The 23,176-nt window shown below is 54.5% G+C and overlaps 1 protein-coding gene across 1 annotated transcript; it reads right to left on the bottom strand.

Annotated features, from left to right (window-relative positions):
- Positions 1 to 208: 208 nt before the first annotated feature.
- On the bottom strand, positions 209 to 23,049 carry tfr2 (transferrin receptor 2). The gene is made up of 19 exons (XM_075451792.1): positions 22,770 to 23,049; positions 18,853 to 18,954; positions 17,745 to 17,809; positions 17,462 to 17,672; positions 17,194 to 17,386; positions 15,738 to 15,878; positions 9,316 to 9,424; positions 9,003 to 9,245; positions 8,786 to 8,925; positions 8,543 to 8,718; positions 7,471 to 7,590; positions 7,315 to 7,397; positions 7,176 to 7,239; positions 7,017 to 7,084; positions 6,839 to 6,909; positions 6,670 to 6,754; positions 5,508 to 5,732; positions 5,288 to 5,428; positions 209 to 857 (listed from the first exon to the last, which is right to left on the bottom strand). The coding sequence occupies exons 1-19, from the start codon at positions 23,047 to 23,049 to the stop codon at positions 612 to 614; spliced, it is 2,763 nt and encodes a 920-aa protein (XP_075307907.1). The 3' UTR covers positions 209 to 611.
- Positions 23,050 to 23,176: the final 127 nt, after the last annotated feature.

The following is a 23,176-nucleotide window of genomic DNA, read 5'->3' as shown; positions in this document are numbered from 1 at the left end:
TGCCTGTAGTCGGACTCGTTGCTCCTGATGCGTCCAACCACAGCCGCAAACAATCAGACAGCTGCGATGTGTGTGTGTGTGTGTGTGTGTGTGTGTGTGTGTGTGTGTGTGTGTGTGTGTTTGTGCACGTCAGTGTGTGCGTGTGTGTGTGTGTGTGTGTGTGTGTGTGTGTGTGTGTGCACGTCAGTGTGCACGTGTGTGTGTGTGCGTGTCAGTGTGCGTGTATGTGTATGTGTGTACACGTCAGTGTGTGTGTGTGTACACGTCAGTGTGTGTGTGTGTACACGTCAGTGTGTGTGTGTGTGCACGTCAGTGTGAGCGTGTGTGTGTGCACGTCAGTGTGAGCGTGTGTGTGTGCATGTCAGTGTGCGTGTGTGTGTGTGTGCACGTCAATGTGTGTGTGTGTGTGCACGTGTGCACGTGTGTTTAACTGTGTGTGTGTGTGTGTGTGCACGTCAGTGTGTGCGTTTGTGTGTGTGCACGTCAGTGTGTCCGTGTGTATGTGTGTGTGTGTGCACGTCAGTGTGCGTGTGTGTGTGTGTGTGTGTGTGCACGTCAGTGTGTGCGTGTGTGTGTGTATGTGCACGTCAGTGTGCATGTGTGTGTGCACGTCAGTGTGCACGTGTGTGCGTGCTCCACACGTCCCCCCTCAGAGCGTTGGCGGCCCCCTGCAGCGTCCAGGTGAACAGAGCCAGCTGCCGTCTGAAGCGACCCTCGTTGAACCTGCCGGGGTCAGAGGTCAGCAGGGCCAGGTGCTCAGTGAGCGCGCTCAGAGTGTGGTTTCCACGGCCGTGGATCACATGACGGAACGGCGTCTCCATGACGGACACGTACTGAGACAGGAAGTAGTACTCCACCTGAGGAAACACACAGTACTCTGATAACTTCATGATGTGGGGGTTAAGGCACTCTGTAGTACTCTGTAGTACTCTGCAGTACTCTGTAGTACTCTATAGCACTCTGTAGTACTCTGTAGTACTCTGTAGCACCCTGTAGTATTCTGTAGTACTCTGTAGCACCCTGTAGTACTCTGTAGTACTCTGTAGCACTCTGTAGTACTCTGTAGTACTCTGTAGTACTCTGTAGCACTCTGCAGTACCCTGTAGTACTCTGTAGCACTCTGTAGCACCCTGTAGTATTCTGTAGTACTCTGTAGCACCCTGTAGCACTCTGTAGCACCCTGTAGCACTCTGTAGCACCCTGTAGTACTCTGTAGTACCCTGTAGCACCCTGTAGCACCCTGTAGCACCCTGTAGTACTCTGTAGCACCCTGTAGCACCCTGTAGCACCCTGTAGTACCCTGTAGTACCCTGTAGCACCCTGTAGCACCCTGTAGCACCCTGTAGTACCCTGTAGCACCCTGTAGCACCCTGTAGCACTCTGTAGCACCCTGTAGTACTCTGTAGTACCCTGTAGCACTCTGTAGCACCCTGTAGCACCCTGTAGTACCCTGTAGCACTCTGTAGCACTCTGTAGCACCCTGTAGTATTCTGTAGTACTCTGTAGCACCCTGTAGCACCCTGTAGCACTCTGTAGCACCCTGTAGTACTCTGTAGTACCCTGTAGCACCCTGTAGCACCCTGTAGTACTCTGTAGCACTCTGTAGCACCCTGTAGTACCCTGTAGCACCCTGTAGCACTCTGTAGTACCCTGTAGCACCCTGTAGTACCCTGTAGCACTCTGTAGCACCCTGTAGTACCCTGTAGCACCCTGTAGCACTCTGTAGCACCCTGTAGTACCCTGTAGCACTCTGTAGCACCCTGTAGTACCCTGTAGCACTCTGTAGCACTCTGTAGCACCCTGTAGTATTCTGTAGCACTCTGTAGCACCCTGTAGTACTCTGTAGCACTCTGTAGTACTCTGTAGCACCCTGTAGTACCCTGTAGCACTCTGTAGCACCCTGTAGTACTCTGTAGTACTCTGTAGCACCCTGTAGTATTCTGTAGTACTCTGTAGCACCCTGTAGTACTCTGTAGCACCCTGTAGTACTCTGTAGTACCCTGTAGCACTCTGTAGCACCCTGTAGTACCCTGTAGCACTCTGTAGCACTCTGTAGCACCCTGTAGTATTCTGTAGTACTCTGTAGCACCCTGTAGCACTCTGTAGCACCCTGTAGTACTCTGTAGTACCCTGTAGCACCCTGTAGCACCCTGTAGTACTCTGTAGCACTCTGTAGCACCCTGTAGTACCCTGTAGCACCCTGTAGCACTCTGTAGTACCCTGTAGCACCCTGTAGCACCCTGTAGTACTCTGTAGCACCCTGTAGTACCCTGTAGCACCCTGTAGCACTCTGTAGCACCCTGTAGTACCCTGTAGCACTCTGTAGCACCCTGTAGTACCCTGTAGCACTCTGTAGCACTCTGTAGCACCCTGTAGTATTCTGTAGCACCCTGTAGTACTCTGTAGCACTCTGTAGTACTCTGTAGCACCCTGTAGTACCCTGTAGCACTCTGTAGCACCCTGTAGTACCCTGTAGCACTCTGTAGCACTCTGTAGCACCCTGTAGTACCCTGTAGCACTCTGTAGCACTCTGTAGCACCCTGTAGTACTCTGTAGCACTCTGTAGTACTCTGTAGTACTCTGTAGTATCCTGTAGCACCCTGTAGTACTCTGTAGTACTCTGTAGCACCCTGTAGTACCCTGTAGCACTCTGTAGCACTCTGTAGCACCCTGTAGTACCCTGTAGCACTCTGTAGCACTCTGTAGTACTCTGTAGCACTCTGTAGCACTCTGTAGTACTCTGTAGCACTCTGTAGTACCCTGTAGTACTCTGTAGTACTCTGTACCACTCTGTAGCACCCTGTAGTACTCTGTAGTACTCTGTAGTATCCTGTAGCACCCTGTAGTACTCTGTAGTACTCTGTAGCACCCTGTAGTACCATGTAGCACCCTGTAGTACCCTGTAGCACTCTGTAGTACTCTGTAGCATCCTGTAGCACTCTGTAGCACCCTGTAGCACCCTGTAGTACCATGTAGCACTCTGTAGTACTCTGTAGCACCCTGTAGCACCCTGTAGTACCCTGTAGTACCCTGTAGCACCCTGTAGCACCCTGTAGCACTCTGTAACACCCTGTAGCACTCTGTAGTACCCTGTAGCACCCTGTAGCACCCTGTAGTACCATGTAGCACTCTGTAGTACTCTGTAGCACTCTGTAGTACTCTGTAGTACCCTGTAGTACTCTGTAGTACTCTGTAGCACTCTGTAGCACCCTGTAGCACTCTGTAGTACTCTGTAGTACTCTGTAGTATCCTGTAGCACTCTGTAGCACCCTGTAGTACTCTGTAGTACTCTGTGGCACCCTGTAGCACCCTGTAGCACTCTGTAGCACCCTGTAGTACTCTGTAGTACTCTGTAGCATCCTGTAGTACCATGTAGCACCCTGTAGTACTCTGTAGCACTCTGTAGCACCCTGTAGTACTCTGTAGTACTCTGTAGTATCCTGTAGCACTCTGTAGCACCCTGTAGTACTCTGTAGTACTCTGTGGCACCCTGTAGCACCCTGTAGTACCATGTAGCACCCTGTAGCACTCTGTAGCACCCTGTAGTACTCTGTAGTACTCTGTAGCACCCTGTAGTACCATGTAGCACCCTGTAGTACTCTGTAGCACTCTGTAGCACCCTGTAGTACCATGTAGCACCCTGTAGCACTCTGTAGCACCCTGTAGTACTCTGTAGTACTCTGTAGTACCATGTAGCACCCTGTAGTACTCTGTAGCACCCTGTAGTACCCTGTAGCACCCTGTAGTACCCTGTAGCACCCTGTAGCACCCTGTAGTACCATGTAGCACCCTGTAGTACTCTGTAGCACCCTGTAGTACTCTGTAACACCCTGTAGTACCCTGTAGCACCCTGTAGTACCCTGTAGCACCCTGTAGTACCATGTAGCACCCTGTAGCATCCTGTAGTACCCTGTAGCACACTAGCACCCTGTAGCACCCTGTAGTACCCTGTAGCACCCTGTAGCACTCTGTAGTACCATGTAGCACACTAGAACCCTGTAGTACCCTGTAGCACCCTGTAGCACTCTGTAGCACCCTGTAACACCCTGTAGCACTCTGTAGCACCCTGTAGCACTCTGTAGCACCCTGTAGCACCCTGTAGTACTCTGTAGTACTCTGTAGCACCCTGTAGTACCATGTAACACCCTGTAGCACCCTGTAGTACCCTGTAACACCCTGTAGCACCCTGTAGCACTCTGTAGCACCCTGTAGCACTCTGTAGCACCCTGTAACACCCTGTAGTACTCTGTAGTACTCTGTAGCACCCTGTAGTACCATGTAGCACCCTGTAGCACTCTGTAGTACCATGTAGCACCCTGTAACACCCTGTAGTACTCTGTAGTACTCTGTAGCACCCTGTAGTACCATGTAGCACCCTGTAGCACCCTGTAGTACCATGTAGCACCCTGTAGCACTCTGTAGCACCCTGTAGTACCATGTAGCACACTAGCACCCTGTAGTACCATGTAGCACCCTGTAGTACCCTGTAGCACCCTGTAGCACCCGGTAGTACCATGTAGCACCCTGTAGCACTCTGTAGTACCATGTAGCACACTAGCACCCTGTAGTACCATGTAGCACCCTGTAGTACCCTGTAGCACCCTGTAACACCCTGTAGCACCCTGTAACACCCTGTAGCACCCTGTAACACCCTGTAGCACCCTGTAGTACCCTGTAACACCCTGTAGCACCCTGTAACACCCTGTAGCACCCTGTAGCACTCTGTAACACCCTGTAGCACCCTGTAGTACCCTGTAACACCCTGTAGCACCCTGTAACACCCTGTAGCACCCTGTAGCACTCTGTAGCACCCTGTAACACCCTGTAACACCCTGTAGCACCCTGTAGCACTCTGTAGCACCCTGTAGCACTCTGTAGCACCCTGTAACACTCTGTAGTACCCTGTAGCACCCTGTAGCACTCTGTAGCACCCTGTAACACCCTGTAGTACCATGTAGCACCCTGTAGTACCCTGTAGCACCCTGTAGCACCCTGTAACACCCTGTAGCACCCTGTAACACCCTGTAGCACCCTGTAGTACTCTGTAGTACTCTGTAACACCCTGTAGCACCCTGTAACACCCTGTAGCACCCTGTAGTACTCTGTAGCACTCTGTAACACCCTGTAGCACCCTGTAACACCCTGTAGCACCCTGTAGTACTCTGTAGCACTCTGTAGCACCCTGTAGTACTCTGTAGTACTCTGTAACACCCTGTAGCACCCTGTAGTACTCTGTAGCACCCTGTAGTACCCTGTAGCACCCTGTAGCACCCTGTAGTACCCTCACCTTCATGATGCGGGTGTTGTAGAAGCGAGCGGTGGTCGGGTCGTGCAGGTCGCTGTAGTCGATGGCGCTCTGCAGCGTCTCGGCCGCTCGGCTGTAGTCTCCGCGGGCGCTGAACAGCCACTGAGGCGACAGACCTCTGGACTGAACGCACACAGACAGCGAGTGTGACATCATGAGTGTGACATCATGGCGGCTGAAGAGTGACGTCACAGTGAGTTACCTGCAGCTCGGCGGAGTGCTTGTTGAGCCGGGCGCTGAGCTGCAGCACCGTCTGTGCGTAGGAGGTGATGCGGAGGGGCAGGATGTGGTCGTGGACCAGTCGCAGCACCATCTCCCCGACCAGCTGCCCGGCGCTTCGCCCAGTGACCCCCAGACGACCACCGAGGACCTCCTGGAGGCGGGACACGCTGTCATAAGGCGTGTTGACGAACGGGTACGCTCGCTCCTGAACGCGCACGTGATCCAGCAAACAGAGACAAAATGGCTGTCAGCTGGAAGTTATGACATCACATGACCCTGTGTGTTTTAACTTTTGGAGGGACTGTGAACTTGCTATGTTGCTACACTTTGGCTGCTAAGCAGGCTTGCTGCTGTTAATCTGTGGGAGGGGTCTGCATGACCCAAGCTCTTTTTAGTCAGCCCAGGTAGTGTGTGCTGAGTCGCTGCCCACCTTTGGCCGCAGGCTGCAAACCCATCTCTTCAGGAAACACTACCCAGATCCGCCCTCTGAGGACATCACCTGTTTTGTCCCAGCTCCTTACGCACTTATTTGTTTCCTAAATTGTCCTCCCATTTGTCTCGGTACCTAACTTACTGCACTTACTCTAGCACTAGTTATGCTCTTAGCTGTTTGGTTTTGGAAGGAAATGCACTTATGATTTCTTGTGACCTGAAGTTCTTTTGCCTCCCGATGTGGAACACACTGATTGTAAGTCGCTTTGAATAAAAGCGTCTGCAGAATGACCGTAATGTGATGTAATGACGTCAGACTATATAACGTTTGATGGGACGTGACATGAAATAGTTTGACAGGATGTAACGGGACACGTGACCATTTACACATGATAAACCAACATGACCATGATGTCACATATGGTGACTTAACAGGAAGTGACTTAACAGGAAGTGACTTAACAGGAAGTGACATAACAGGAAGTGACTTAAAAGGAAGTGACATAATAGGAAGTCTCAACAGGAAGTGACTTTTTTTTCCAATTTTAGTTTTTTTAACATTACATATTCACAACTCCACATATAGAAAAAAATTGAAGGATCTTAAATGCACAAGATAAAAAAGGGGATAACAGGAAGTGACTTAACAGGGAGTCTCAACAGGAAGTGACATAACAGGAAGTGACTGAACACAGCAGCGGGAGGCCTACCTCAGAGAACCTGAGCTCCATGGCTGGAACTCCTGCAAACGCAGTGAAGCTGTAGGCGCCGCTGTTCAGATACAGAGGCTTCATTCTGAGGAGACACAGAGCGGCATCTCATCGGTCTGTCAGGTGAACCCACCTGAGCTCTTTGTGCTAAATGAGTTCGTGTCCTCACATCCTCCAGCTGCCTCCTTCCCTCTCAGCCTGGCTGTAGATGGTCTGCCCTGCATGTTTGGGATGTTCCACCTACGGAACACAGACCGGAACCAACGATCAGGGGGAAACAGAAACAGAAAAAGACTCAAATCTAAAGACGGAGAAGACGTTCTCCAGGTGTGGAAGCTCGGCGCCACCTGTTTGATGGCAGCGTCCAGCAGGTCGACCAGTAGCGGGCTGGTGTAGGCCGACAGGACGTCGTCTCCTGTTGATGGACAGGCAGGCGTTTGCTTAACTCTGCGTGATTGGCTGGCATAAAAAACGTGAGCTGTGATTGGCTGAGAGCCCAGTGTTACCCATGATGGCCTGATCCAGACTGAAGTAAGCCACCGCCTTCAGGTGCAGCATGGACAGGTAACCCTGCCGAGCAGAGGGCAGAGGTCAGACGCTTCCTGTGGCCACAGGACGGCGAAGCTTTCATTTCAGGGGACAAACCTCGAGCCATTCGGTCGCTCCCACGTTCCCGAAGTCTCCAGCGTCCCAGCTGACGAACAGCAGACTGCGTCTGGGGCTGAAACCTGAGGGGCGGACCGGTTACTGCTCTGAAACCCGTGGAACTGTCGCCCGCTCCTCCTGAGACCCCCGTCTTACCGTTCCTCGCCATGGCTGTGAAGGTTCGGGCCAGCTCTAGCAGGATCGCCGTTCCAACGCCGGACTTCACCGCTCCTGGACCCAGCGAGTCCCTCTGAGCTCCCAGTATGATGTACTGGTCTGACGGGGAGACACCGCGGTTAGCAGCAGAACAACAGAGTCGGACTGGGCGCTGTACAGCAGCTACCATAACAAGACATAACATGCCGTAACACGTCACGTTTTTAGACTGGCGTTCGAACTCTGATTAGAGGGCCACTATGCATCCATTCTATCCGCTCTTCTTTTTTAATTATCTTAATTTTATACAAATTTTATTCAATTCATTTTATTGCACTTGTGGAAGGCTTTTAATGCCCTGCAGCACTTTTAGCACTTTTAGCACTTTTACCATTTCTGAATCGTGTTGTTTTATGCTTTGTTGGCTATTGTAAAGGGCTATATAAATAAAGTTTGATTGATTGATTGATGTCATACCAAAAAAATGTACAAGACAGTAACAATAGATAGGCAATGTGGATACTACAATATACATTTTAACGCTAATTACAAGAGCTGTACTGAACATATAATACACATAATAGCCTATGTTATTCTAAGACCTATACTAACATAAGGTAAAATAAAAAATACGATATTGTGCAATATTGCAGGTTGCAGTGCAAACAGCAGTGGAGGTAGGCATGTGTAAAGTATAAAGTGTGTAAAGTATAAGTGTAAGTGATGAGAGTGCATTGTGGTGCATTTAGGAGCCTGATGGCCTTAGGATAGAAACTGTTCTCCATTCTGTGCGAGACCGGATGCTTCTGTACCGCCTACCAGAAGGCAGCATGGTGAACAGTCTGAAGGATGGTGAACAGTCTGAAGGATGGTGAACAGTCTGAAGGATGGTGAACAGTCTGAAGGATGGTGAACAGTCTGAAGGATGGTGAACAGTCTGAAGGATGGTGAACAGTCTGAAAGATGGTGAACAGTCTGAGGGATGGTGAACAGTCTGAAGGATGGTGAACAGTCTGAAGGATGGGGGATGGCAGTCTTTTAGGATCCTGCCAGCTCTACGAAGGCATCGTACCTGGCTCCACGCGGCCCTCCAGCGAGGAGAAGATGTTGTTGAGCTGGACCGGCGTCATCACGTTGTGGACCGACATCTGGACTCTGCGCCCGGAGCTGAACTCTGGCCCGAGCACGCAGCGCACGTACGGCAGCCGACCGCGCCAAGACGGAGGACAGGAGGGACCTGACAGCTGGCTGAGAGGGAACACGGTGAGGTCATCGTAACACACCTGGGCAGGTGACCTGAGGGGGCGGGGCTCACCTGAGCAACTTGGCGGCCACGGTGGCGGTGATGGGCAGCGCCGGGATCAGCGGCAGGCCAGAGGACTGGATGGGAGGGAACTTGGTGTGGTTGAAGGAGGGAAAGCCGGGGGTGAAGGGGTCACCTGACCCGAGGTGCACCTGCAGGGGGAGAAGCTGATTGGTTGGAGGCACAGAGCCGCGGTTCGTGCGTGTTGACGTGTGAGCGCGTGCGTTACGTGTTCGGACACGGCGGTGTGGGAGCTCAGTCCGAGGCGGCGGGGGTCCTGTGGCAGGTCAGCAGGGTCGGGGTAGATCAGAGCTCCGCCCGCCCCGTTCCTCTCAGCCAACCAGACCTTCTCAGCGAAACTGACCCCGCCCCCAACACGCATCACCGCCACATGACCAACCACAGACACGCCCACGCTCCTCAGCAAACTGAAATCCTCTGGGCGGCCGTAGTTGGCGTAGACCACGCCCCCCTGCAGAGAAACGGGTAAAGGTGAGGTCTGTGGTTTCCATGGTAACACGAGTCGTGTGCCGCGGCCTCACCGTGTAGTTTCCCGTGGCGCTGTACGGACAGAAGTCAGACGGGTTCAGAGGAATCCGCTCTGAGACCAGACCGGCAGAGTCCACGAGGTGCAGGGAGCTCCTCTGGGCCCTGCAAACAAACCACAGCGGACATGTTCACAACCAGGACTCACCTGCCGGGTACCTGCCGGACACCTGCCGGGTACCTGTCGGATACCTGCCGGACACCTGCCAGACACCTGCCAGACACCTGCCGGATACCTGCCGGACACCCGCCGGATACCTGCCGGACACCTGCCGGACACCTGCCGGACACCTGCCGGACACCTGACAGATACCTGCCGGATACCTGCCAGACACCTGCCGGATACCTGCCAGACACCTGCCGGACACCTGCGGGGTACCTGTCGGATACCTGCCGGACACCTGCCGGCTGCCTGCCGGACACCTGCCGGATACCTGTCGGACACCTGCCGGACACCTGTCGGATACCTGCCGGACACCTGCCGGCCGCCTGCCGGACACCTGCCGGATACCTGTCGGACACCTGCCGGACACCTGCCGGATACCTGTCGGATACCTGCCGGACACCTGCCGGATACCTGCCGGACACCTGCCGGACACCTGACAGATACCTGCCGGATACCTGCCGGACACCTGCCGGATACCTGCCGGACACCTGCCGGCTGCCTGCCGGACACCTGCCGGATACCTGTCGGACACCTGCCGGACACCTGTCGGATACCTGTCGGACACCTGCCGGACACCTGTCGGATACCTGCCGGACACCTGCCGGCTGCCTGCCGGACACCTGCCGGATACCTGCCGGATACCTGTCGGATACCTGTCGGACACCTGCCGGACACCTGTCGGATACCTGCCGGACACCTGCCGGCTGCCTGCCGGACACCTGCCGGACACCTGCCGGCTGCCTGCCGGACACCTGCCGGATACCTGTCGGACACCTGCCGGCTGCCTGTCGGACACCTGCCGGACACCTGCCGGATACCTGTCGGATACCTGCCGGACACCTGCCGGATACCTGCCGGACACCTGCCGGCTGCCTGCCGGACACCTGCCGGATACCTGCCGGATACCTGTCGGACACCTGCCGGATACCTGTCGGATACCTGCCGGACACCTGCCGGATACCTGCCGGACACCTGCCGGCTGCCTGCCGGACACCTGCCGGATACCTGCCGGATACCTGTCGGACACCTGCCAGACACCTGCCGGATACCTGCCGGACACCTGCCGGATACCTGCCGGACACCTGCCGGCTGCCTGCCGGACACCTGCCGGATACCTGTCGGACACCTGCCGGACACCTGTCGGATACCTGTCGGACACCTGCCGGACACCTGTCGGATACCTGCCGGACACCTGCCGGCTGCCTGCCGGACACCTGCCGGATACCTGCCGGACACCTGACAGATACCTGCCGGATACCTGCCAGACACCTGCCGGATACCTGCCAGACACCTGCCGGACACCTGCGGGGTACCTGTCGGATACCTGCCGGACACCTGCCGGCTGCCTGCCGGACACCTGCCGGATACCTGTCGGACACCTGCCGGACACCTGTCGGATACCTGCCGGACACCTGCCGGCCGCCTGCCGGACACCTGCCGGATACCTGTCGGACACCTGCCGGACACCTGCCGGATACCTGTCGGATACCTGCCGGACACCTGCCGGATACCTGCCGGACACCTGCCGGACACCTGACAGATACCTGCCGGATACCTGCCAGACACCTGCCGGATACCTGCCGGACACCTGCCGGATACCTGCCGGACACCTGCCGGCTGCCTGCCGGACACCTGCCGGATACCTGTCGGACACCTGCCGGACACCTGTCGGATACCTGTCGGACACCTGCCGGACACCTGTCGGATACCTGCCGGACACCTGCCGGCTGCCTGCCGGACACCTGCCGGATACCTGCCGGATACCTGTCGGATACCTGTCGGACACCTGCCGGACACCTGTCGGATACCTGCCGGACACCTGCCGGCTGCCTGCCGGACACCTGCCGGACACCTGCCGGCTGCCTGCCGGACACCTGCCGGATACCTGTCGGACACCTGCCGGCTGCCTGTCGGACACCTGCCGGACACCTGCCGGATACCTGTCGGATACCTGCCGGACACCTGCCGGATACCTGCCGGACACCTGCCGGCTGCCTGCCGGACACCTGCCGGATACCTGCCGGATACCTGTCGGACACCTGCCGGATACCTGTCGGATACCTGCCGGACACCTGCCGGATACCTGCCGGACACCTGCCGGCTGCCTGCCGGACACCTGCCGGATACCTGCCGGATACCTGTCGGACACCTGCCAGACACCTGCCGGATACCTGCCGGACACCTGCCGGATACCTGCCGGACACCTGCCGGCTGCCTGCCGGACACCTGCCGGATACCTGTCGGACACCTGCCGGACACCTGTCGGATACCTGTCGGACACCTGCCGGACACCTGTCGGATACCTGCCGGACACCTGCCGGCTGCCTGCCGGACACCTGCCGGATACCTGCCGGATACCTGTCGGATACCTGTCGGACACCTGCCGGACACCTGTCGGATACCTGCCGGACACCTGCCGGCTGCCTGCCGGACACCTGCCGGATACCTGCCGGACACCTGCCGGCTGCCTGCCGGACACCTGCCGGATACCTGTCGGACACCTGCCGGCTGCCTGTCGGACACCTGCCGGACACCTGCCGGATACCTGTCGGATACCTGCCGGACACCTGCCGGACACCTGCCGGATACCTGCCGGACACCTGCCGGCTGCCTGCCGGACACCTGCCGGATACCTGTCGGACACCTGCCGGACACCTGTCGGATACCTGTCGGACACCTGCCGGACACCTGTCGGATACCTGCCGGACACCTGCCGGCTGCCTGCCGGACACCTGCCGGATACCTGCCGGATACCTGTCGGATACCTGTCGGACACCTGCCGGACACCTGTCGGATACCTGCCGGACACCTGCCGGCTGCCTGCCGGACACCTGCCGGATACCTGCCGGACACCTGCCGGCTGCCTGCCGGACACCTGCCGGCTACCTGTCGGACACCTGCCGGCTGCCTGTCGGACACCTGCCGGCTGCCTGTCGGACACCTGCCGGCTGCCTGTCGGACACCTGCCGGACACCTGCCGGATACCTGTCGGATACCTGCCGGACACCTGCCGGATACCTGCCGGACACCTGCCGGCTGCCTGCCGGACACCTGCCGGATGCCTGCCGGATACCTGTCGGAAGCCTGCCGGATACCTGTCGGACACCTGCCGGACACCTGCCGGATACCAGTCGGACACCTGCCGGACACCTGCCGGACACCTGCCGGACACCTGCCGGCTGCCTGCCGGACACCGGCCGGATACCTGTCGGACACCTGCCGGACACCGGCCGGATACCTGTCGGACACCTGCCGGATACCTGTCGGATACCTGCCGGACACCTGCCGGATACCTGCCGGACACCTGCCGGCTGCCTGCCGGACACCTGCCGGATACCTGTCGGACACCTGCCGGACACCTGTCGGATACCTGTCGGACACCTGCCGGACACCTGTCGGATACCTGCCGGACACCTGCCGGCTGCCTGCCGGACACCTGCCGGATACCTGTCGGATACCTGCCGGACACCTGCCGGATACCTGCCGGACACCTGCCGGCTGCCTGCCGGACACCTGCCGGATACCTGCCGGATACCTGTCGGAAGCCTGCCGGATACCTGTCGGACACCTGCCGGACACCTGCCGGATACCTGTCGGATACCTGCCGGACACCTGCCGGATACCTGCCGGACACCTGCCGGCTGCCTGCCGGACACCTGCCGGATACCTGCCGGATACCTGTCGGACACCTGCCGGACACCTGCCGGCTGCCTGTCGGACACCTGCCGGACACCTGCCGGATACCTGCCGGATACCTGTCGGATACCTGCCGGACACCTGCCGGATACCTGCCGGACACCTGCCGGCTGCCTGCCGGACACCTGCCGGATACCTGCCGGATACCTGTCGGACACCTGCCGGCTGCCTGCCGGACACCTGCCGGATACCTGTCGGACACCTGCCGGACACCTGCCGGATACCTGTCGGATACCTGCCGGACACCTGCCGGATACCTGCCGGACACCTGCCGGCTGCCTGCCGGACACCTGCCGGATACCTGCCGGATACCTGTCGGACACCTGCCGGACACCTGCCGGCTGCCTGTCGGACACCTGCCGGACACCTGCCGGATACCTGCCGGGTACCTGCCGGACACCTGCCGGACACCTGCCGGATACCTGTCGGACACCTGCCGGACACCGGCCGGATACCTGTCGGACACCTGCCGGACACCTGCCGGATACCTGCCAGACACCTGCCGGACACCTGCCGGGTACCTGTCGGATACCTGCCGGACACCTGCCGGGTACCTGTCGGATACCTGCCGGATACCTGCCGGCTGCCTGCCGGACACCTGCCGGATACCTGTCGGACACCTGCCGGACACCTGCCGGATACCTGTCGGACACCTGCCGGACACCTGCCGGCTGCCTGTCGGACACCTGCCGGACACCTGCCGGATACCTGCCGGGTACCTGCCGGACACCTGCCGGACACCTGCCGGATACCAGTCGGACACCTGCCGGACACCTGCCGGACACCTGCCGGACACCTGCCGGCTGCCTGCCGGACACCGGCCGGATACCTGTCGGACACCTGCCGGACACCGGCCGGATACCTGTCGGACACCTGCCGGATACCTGTCGGATACCTGCCGGATACCTGCCGGACACCTGCCGGCTGCCTGCCGGACACCTGCCGGATACCTGTCGGACACCTGCCGGACACCTGTCGGATACCTGTCGGACACCTGCCGGACACCTGTCGGATACCTGCCGGACACCTGCCGGCTGCCTGCCGGACACCTGCCGGATACCTGCCGGATACCTGTCGGATACCTGTCGGACACCTGCCGGACACCTGTCGGATACCTGCCGGACACCTGCCGGCTGCCTGCCGGACACCTGCCGGATACCTGCCGGACACCTGCCGGCTGCCTGCCGGACACCTGCCGGATACCTGTCGGACACCTGCCGGCTGCCTGTCGGACACCTGCCGGACACCTGCCGGATACCTGCCGGACACCTGCCGGATACCTGCCGGACACCTGCCGGCTGCCTGCCGGACACCTGCCGGATACCTGCCGGATACCTGTCGGAAGCCTGCCGGATACCTGTCGGACACCTGCCGGACGCCTGCCGGATACCTGTCGGATACCTGCCGGACACCTGCCGGATGCCTGCCGGACACCTGCCGGCTGCCTGCCGGACACCTGCCGGATACCTGCCGGATACCTGTCGGACACCTGCCGGACACCTGCCGGCTGCCTGTCGGACACCTGCCGGACACCTGCCGGATACCTGCCGGATACCTGTCGGATACCTGCCGGACACCTGCCGGATACCTGCCGGACACCTGCCGGCTGCCTGCCGGACACCTGCCGGATGCCTGCCGGATACCTGTCGGACACCTGCCGGCTGCCTGCCGGACACCTGCCGGATACCTGTCGGACACCTGCCGGACACCTGCCGGATACCTGTCGGATACCTGCCGGACGCCTGCCGGATACCTGCCGGACACCTGCCGGCTGCCTGCCGGACACCTGCCGGATACCTGCCGGATACCTGTCGGACACCTGCCGGACACCTGCCGGCTGCCTGTCGGACACCTGCCGGACACCTGCCGGATGCCTGCCGGGTACCTGCCGGACACCTGCCGGACACCTGCCGGATACCTGTCGGACACCTGCCGGACACCGGCCGGATACCTGTCGGACACCTGCCGGACACCTGCCGGATACCTGTCGGACACCTGCCGGACACCTGCCGGATACCTGCCGGACACCTGCCGGGTACCTGTCGGATACCTGCCGGATACCTGCCGGCTGCCTGCCGGACACCTGCCGGATACCTGTCGGACACCTGCCGGACACCTGCCGGATACCTGTCGGACACCTGCCGGACACCTGCCGGCTGCCTGTCGGACACCTGCCGGACACCTGCCGGATACCTGCCGGGTACCTGCCGGACACCTGCCGGACACCTGCCGGATACCAGTCGGACACCTGCCGGACACCTGCCGGACACCTGCCGGACACCTGCCGGCTGCCTGCCGGACACCGGCCGGACACCGGCCGGATACCTGTCGGACACCTGCCGGACACCTGCCGGATACCTGTCGGACACCTGTCGGATACCTGCCGGACACCTGCCGGATACCTGTCGGATACCTGCCGGACACCTGCCGGGTACCTGCCGGACACCTGCCGGACACTCCTCCATCAGGGGGGAGGAGCTCCTCCATGGGTTTTATCTTTTGTGTGTTGACCTGAAAATGTGAAGCAGCCTCAGACGCTCTGACTGGGACTCGTACCTGTTGGGGAACTGCAGCGTGGCGTACAGAGACTCGGTCCAGGTGTGGTCCATCTGCAGCTGCCTGAAGCGCCGCAGGATCTCTGAGGCCAGAGCTGTTCCCTCCGAGGAGCCCGGAGGATGGTCCGCCCTGCTGACCCGGCTGAGCACAAACACAGCAGGTTCTGACTGAAAACAGCTCAGGTACCGTCCACATAGGGTTGCCAACCGTCCCTTGAAAAACTGAACCGGAAACAACAGCACCTGTCCCGTATCGAGCTGAAAAGGGACGCACTTTGTCCCGTATTACTGTGAGAGTCTAAAAATAGTCCGTATCATGCCAATGGAAGTGAATAATGTAAAATATTGTAAAATATGTAAAGTGCCAGCGGTAAGAACCACCAGAAAAAGCATGTGTGTGTCTGTGATCGGGGTTCGGCTCTGGAATGGGTTGAAGGAACAACTTAAGCAGTGTATTTCTATTCATCAGTTCAAGGCCAGATATAAAGTGGAATTAATGACAAAATACAAAACTGAAGAAATTTTGTATATTCACGGGATATTATGTCATCATCATATAAATTGTGATTAACATCAAATAAGAGATGAGAAGATATGTGTAAAATGTGTAAATATGTTAAAATTAGGTTGAAAGTTAAAAACTATGCCAATGCATGTAAGACGCATCCATATAAATTGTAATTTTTGAATGGGTGTGGGAGCAAATAAGTATTTTTACTTCAGCTCACTCCCTTTCGAGCGAGTATTGATTTCTGTTACCTTCGTTTTACATGAATATGTAAATTCATTTGTATTATGGAAATGTATTTATTTTGGAATCTGCCTGAAAATAAGCTCGAAATAAACACTCAATCAATCAATAACAGGGGGCTTTCTGTGTAAATGTACGGTAAATTTGTTCCTGCTCTGTGACCAATGAGCTGACAGCATATTGACACACAAGTATGACGATACAGAATACACTCATCCCATTGGTCGAGGAGTTATTTTTGCTCGCGGAGAAGATAGTGGAAGACACAAAACAAACAGAAAGTTTTCTACAGATTTTCTGTTTGCACTAAAAACGTGCACTATTACAGGATGAATCTTCTGCTTTCTATCTATTGTTTTATATTAATGTGTACAGTTTTAATTTAAGCAGGACAGCTTTCTGTTTAAGAAAAATACTGATTTTATTCAATTAATGAACAGTTATTTTTTTTACTAAAGTGAATTGCTGGATAATAATTTGTTTTCCTTGTGTTAATGTCACTCAAAAATATGCATCTAATTCGATTCAGGTTCGAGTCAAATAGTTAAAAAAATAATTTCACTCACAAAAAACAGGGCTAAAAAATTCACCGGGAAGAGTGAAGGCAAATGGGCCGGCCGGCCCTGCCAATGAGGGGTCCTTCATTTATTTTTCTGGGAGTTGGCAACCCTACGTCCACATAACCTGTGATCATGTGATATCTCACCTCACGGTGTTGTGGATATCTTCGTCCTGCAGCAGCCTCCTCATCATCTCCCGCAGCTCTCCCAGGTAAGGCCCCGCCCCCCCCTCTGCAGGTGTGTTGGCCCCGCCCCCCTGCTGTTCCTCCTCCTGCCCCAGCCCCCCGAGCAGGGAGCAGTGGTACCGCCCACTGAAGACGGCAAAGGCCAATAGGAAAGCTGAGAGAGAAACGCTCTGATCACATGACCAAACCGATCAATTCCATGGATTGATTAATGTGAGTGTTTGTTTACCTGCGGCGACGACCATCACGCCGCACGCACACAGCCCGCAGCCTCTCCTGTAACCATGGCAATGCCTCAGCACCAGCGCTCTGATGTCACACATAGGCCCCGCCTCCTCCTCCTCCAACGTCACAAACCTTAGCTCCACCCCCTGTCTGCCTCCCACCTCCTCGTCTTCGTCAGAAACCTCCGCTGAGCAGCGAAGAGACGCAGAGGGAGACTGCGGAACAAGAGACGTTGTAACCACGGTAACGGGCCGGAGGGGGCGGGGCCTGTGTCCGCTGTGACTCACCTGTGTCAGATGGGCGGTCAGCAGGTCCATGCTGCTCTGCAGACCAGAAGGGATGCAGGAGAAATCTGGAAAACAAACAGAGTCGGTGATTCTGATTCACCTCCATCATTCCTCTCTTTAGCTCCTCCCACCTGTGATGACGCAGGAGGAAGGAGGAGGAGTCACACCTGTACGACCTCCATATGAGATCTGTTAATGAGCCGACATCACAGGTCAGAGGCTACGGCTACACGAAAACGAAACGAGGTTTTTTTTTTTAAAACGGGTACGAAAATGATTGCGACCACACAGGAAAGCTTCTGTAAATAATCCGGTCCAGATGGAAACGCTGAAAACGCTGAAAACGATGCAGTACACACGCCACACCTCCAGGTGCGCTGTAAGACCCCCCCACCGGTTACACCAGAACAATAGAAGAAGCAATGCGCATGCGTGTACGCCCCTATTTCTACCAGCGCATCACCTGTAAATGTTCCTTCAACAACGCCGCTGTAGTCAGCAGTGTCTGCAGCAGTGCTGCTATCAGTGTTGTGGGGTCCATGATGATCGCTGTCTGTCCTTGTTGTGTTGTCTTCTTCTTCCGGATTTTGAATGGAAGCCGCTTTATGTTCTGGTCACTGGCGTATGTGTATACGTCACTGCGTTGGCCACGTGGCTGTGACGCAGATGTAAACGAATCCGTTCTGGCTGTAACAATGGAAACGAAACGACAGCGTTCTCAGATCTTCCCACTCTGGAACCCGTTCTCCAAAAATATCGTTTTGGGGTAGTGGGAACGCCGGCTCCGTGTGGCCGCGACAGCCCAACGATAAGAAAAAGTATCGTTTACGGTGAAAAACGTTTCTGTGTAGCCAGACCCAGAGAGATTTTACTTTGTGATTATTCTAATCATTCATCAGCTTCTGCTTCAAAAAGCTCTAAAACAACAACAAATGCAGACAAAACAACAATTGTGACATCTGGAAAACAAACTGGAACCAGCTCACATGAAGGTCCAGAACCTGGACCTGAGGTTCTGGAGTTCAGAGCGTCTTCACTGAGGCAGAACCACCTGGTTCCTGCTGCTGGGCGACTGAGCCGAGACTCAGGAAACAGAACCAGAACTCACCTTCAGTTGGGACCCGGGTCAGATCCAGAACTGCTTCGTGGAGCCTCTGAACAGGTCGGGGTGAAACCAGAAGTTTTGCCTCCCGCAGCCTGCTGTGATTGGCTGCTCGGAGGGGTCAGAGGTCAGCGTGAGCTCTCTGTTTGATCAGGCTAACTTTATTAACAGATGAGTAAACACACACCGGCTGTCACTCTGCTGCCACCTTAACTGCACCGAGAGTCCTCACAAAGGCAGACAGACCAACATCTGGGTCCTCTGTCCAATCAGGAGTCTGCTGTGAGTAAATAAAGTCTGTGACATCACGGGGAAGTCCAGTCCTGCCCCCCCCCCCGCAGGGGAAAGTTAATGAGCCCCTCCCTCACAGAAACAGCTGCCCAGCAGATGTTTGGAGTCCAACAGCAGGAAGAAGAACTTATTCAACAAAGTCTGCGATTCACCAACACTTCCCGGTTATGTTATTCTGTTATATCCATGGCAACGACAGAATCCGGGGACAAGAGTCCAAAAATCTTCAAACAGGGTGCATTTACTTAGCAAAGCATCGAGATACGCCGAAAAGATCTTGGCTCGGCTTGGCTCGGCTTTTCAAAAACATTTAAAAAACAGCGCACTTGCCTTTCTCAGCTTCCGCACAGGCGTGCGCACAAATTGATCACGGCGAAAATGGGTGTTGAAACGAGTCAGCTGTTCGATAGGAAACAATAACAAACATGGCAATGTGTAGTTCGGTCCCCGAGGGTCGTTTTTGGTGGACAAAAAGACAATTTTGGAATACTATAGTGTATGACTTCGGCGATCGATTAATGCGCACGCCTGTGGAACACGGAAGCTGAGAGAGGTAGGTGCGCTGTTTTTGAAATCTCAAAATGTATCATTTCTGTGCTAGCTAATGGTATGGTTAGCCGCTGGGTTGAATTGTATTGCTACTGACGCCACGTCCAATTCGGTAAAAAGTATTTTGATACACGTTAAGAGCCTCAGGAAAGGTTAAACGCTTGCCCGATAGAGCCCGCTTTCATGGAAATCACCGCAATCGGACAACTTTGCGCAGCGGGCATGAAAATTTCTCGCGTTTTTCCCTTTGGCCAACTTCCCTGGGTCTCCAACAGATGGGTAGCCTAGCAAGCCAGACCCGTACAGCAAAAAGCTGTACAGGGGTCTAGTGACGCTGGATAGCAGTGTGGGCGGGATAAACGGCTGTCTGTCAAGTTCAACGCCACGCAATAGGATGGCGCAACAACCAATCAGAGCGATGAAGGAGTTTTACGTAGTCAACGCGACGGAATGGTTTGTAGTCTATGGCCTGAAAAGCTGATTTCTCTTAAGCTCTAAACTCTGTAAACTTTAGCAACATTTGAAACATTTTCAGGAGAGAAAGTAGTCGTTTAGATCCCCAACGTGTTGAAAATCTGACAAAATACCGGCTATTTACGATTTTGTTCCCACGAATTCGGCGCTGCTAAAGCTAGCCGCAGTGAGCTAACGCACTTCCTGTTTCGCCGTTTTGACTGCTCTCGTCCCGTTAACGGAATTTGACCGTTCAAATGCCTTACCGGAGAGTTTTGTCAGCTCTGAGACGAAGATCGGTCCGCCGTCTCCGGTACATCATGCTCGCAATTGACTGATGTAAGTTTACTTCGTTTCCCTATAAAGCTTTCCCTATGAACTTTTTTTTTTTTTTAACCTCTCTCTGGAACTACACACTGAAACGTTGCACCTCTGTCGTCACTAGGTAGCCCGGCCTCCGACTCCGCTCCTCACGATTTGATTGGCTCGATCAAGTTTTGATTTTGATTTGGAACCTCGCAAAACGACCACAAGTGACTAGACTAGCCCCGGAGCAAATTCCATTTGCGGCCGCTAGGGGCGTCTAGATTTCGAGGCTAGTAGATGGGATATGTTTGTTAAAACGGCCGGAATTCTCCTTTAAGGCGTACAGTGTTAGCTTTCCTTTGCATTGCGCAATAAGATGTGACCTGTCCCCTTAAAGATGCCTTCAATGACTCCCAAACCATTGAGGACGACATTCCCGGGGTCTGATTATGGGCAAGAAAAAATTTGATTTCAGATTTAATGAAATTCACAAAAGCTTCTTCTGAAAGAAGCAAAGAATTAGGTTGCCATGGGCGATAACCAGGATCTGCACCGGGAATGCGCATCTTCATAGTCAAGGGGCCGCGGTCAGAGATGACTATGGACTGGTATTCACAAGCAGCTACCGTTGGGAGAAGTTTTTTATCGATAAAGAAATAGTCTATCCATGAGAACGTCTTATGGACAGGGGAAAAAAAGGAATAGCCCCTAGATGTAGGGTTGCGGAAACGCCAGACATCAGCCACACCATATGCCTGAAGAAGAAACTGGATTGATTGGGCCGATTTAGACTTGGATATAGTCTTAGAGGAGCTACGGTCCCAATCTGGAGAGAGCGCACAGTTTGTGTCCCCACCGAGAATGAGGTGATGTGTTTCCATGTTAGGAAGTCGGGAGAAGGTGTTGATTAAAAAAAAAAGCGCTGCCGTCCCAATTTGAGCATAGATGTTGGCCAAAATAACTGGGAATCCGTGCAGTCGACCAACTACAATAACAAAACGCCCCATGGGGTCAGATTCTATGCTAGGCATCACAAATGGTACATTCTTCCTGATTAGGATTGCTGCCCCCCTCGCCTTGGAGCCAAAGTTGGAATGATATGCTTGTCCTATCCATCCACCTCTGTCTGAATTGATCAGCAGTACGGAGACGGGTCTCCTGGAGGAATGCAATATCAGCCTTGAGATGATTAAGATGTGCGAGGACCCTTCTACGCTTCACAGGGTGATTTAAGGACTTGACGTTCCAGCTTACAAAGTTAACCAGGCAACCCATAGTCACTCCTAAGTTATTTGTTTCAGCCATTAGGAATGATTGTGAACGATACACCATAAATATACCCCAAGACTTCAAGACAGCGTACTTTAAGACACGTAAGACAGTTAACAAAACAAACAAATAGTATAACTATGGTGGGTCAATCAATCAATCTTTATTTATATAGCATATTTCATATCACAGGCAACTCAATGTGCTCAATGTGTCCCTAACCCCTGTCACCTGAGAGAACACGGTGACTGCCACACCCTTTGCAAACCAAACCACACATTCAGTGCTGGTAGTGGGGAACCGTTTAGTGTCCAGCGGGCCGGCTCCCGCCGAGCCTCCCGTCCAGGAATAGAAATAAAAAGTGCATCGAGGCATATAACATTCAGTAGTGCCAGTGGGACAAGCAAGGACTGCACATGAATAACCAGAGAAAATGATAGCTAGTAATATATATATATTTAAAAATAACTAAATAAAAGAGAGGGATTTTAGTTAATTAAAATAAATTATACATATATATATATATATACATATATATGTATATATACATATACACACACATAATAAAGAAATAAAATTTTAAAAAATGTTTTAAAAAACACACCCCCACCTTTCTAGGTACGTATCTGCACAGATAAAGCAAAACATAACGTATCCATAACTGCCATATATATGCGCATTAGCATGTACACACACCCCTACACTCCAATTAGAAGTGGCAAAATAGTCAAATAAAAACTGGTCTTCAGCATGAGAGTACACATACATGGGAACAAGCGTTAGCAGATGAAGTTTGGCAATAATAGGCCGAGGTTTCCCATTAGACTTTCTCGGCCTCTGTGCGAGCGATCAACCAGGATTTCTTTCTCCAAATGCAAAACTTCCTTCAGTAGTTTAGAAACTGAAGCAGTGGAGCTGGAACCGGGTTCCTCTGCAGCACCCACGATACGAACATTGCACCTCCGCATCCTCCCTTCCGCATCCTCATTCTTCTCCCTAAAATGAGCCATCTCAGCTTTAAGCTCAGCAACTGTAGCGCGGTTACCTCACCCGACCATGCTGACAGTCCATGTTGACGATGGTGGCCTTCATATCGTCCAGTTCAGAGCGAATGGCCGCTGTGTTGTTTACCATTTCAGACTTCACCTCTTTCAATTCACTTTTAAGAAAGTTAAAGTCTTCCTTGAGCGCGTCCTTTAGCTCTGACCTGATAGCAACAGAGATGTCCGCTCTCATGTCCGTGGCGTCCATTTCTGACTCCGGCCGTGTCGTGGAGGCGTCGGACCTCGAGCTCGAGGGGCCGCCGTATTTATATTTACGGAGCTTGGTCGTCATTGAAGTAACGTGCACAGCTCAAAGTGTGTCTCGTATGTGTTAGAAGGTGATATTCACATTCATTTTGCAGAAAGTGCGTGATAAAATAATATTTTTGGAAAAGCTAGACAGGAGCACGGCTAAAGAC

The sequence above is a fragment of the Odontesthes bonariensis genome, chromosome 19, assembly GCF_027942865.1.
Source record: "Odontesthes bonariensis isolate fOdoBon6 chromosome 19, fOdoBon6.hap1, whole genome shotgun sequence".
NCBI lineage: Eukaryota > Metazoa > Chordata > Actinopteri > Atheriniformes > Atherinopsidae > Odontesthes > Odontesthes bonariensis.
Note: the sequence above shows the minus strand (reverse complement) of the source record. Positions and strands in the feature narration are given on the sequence as shown.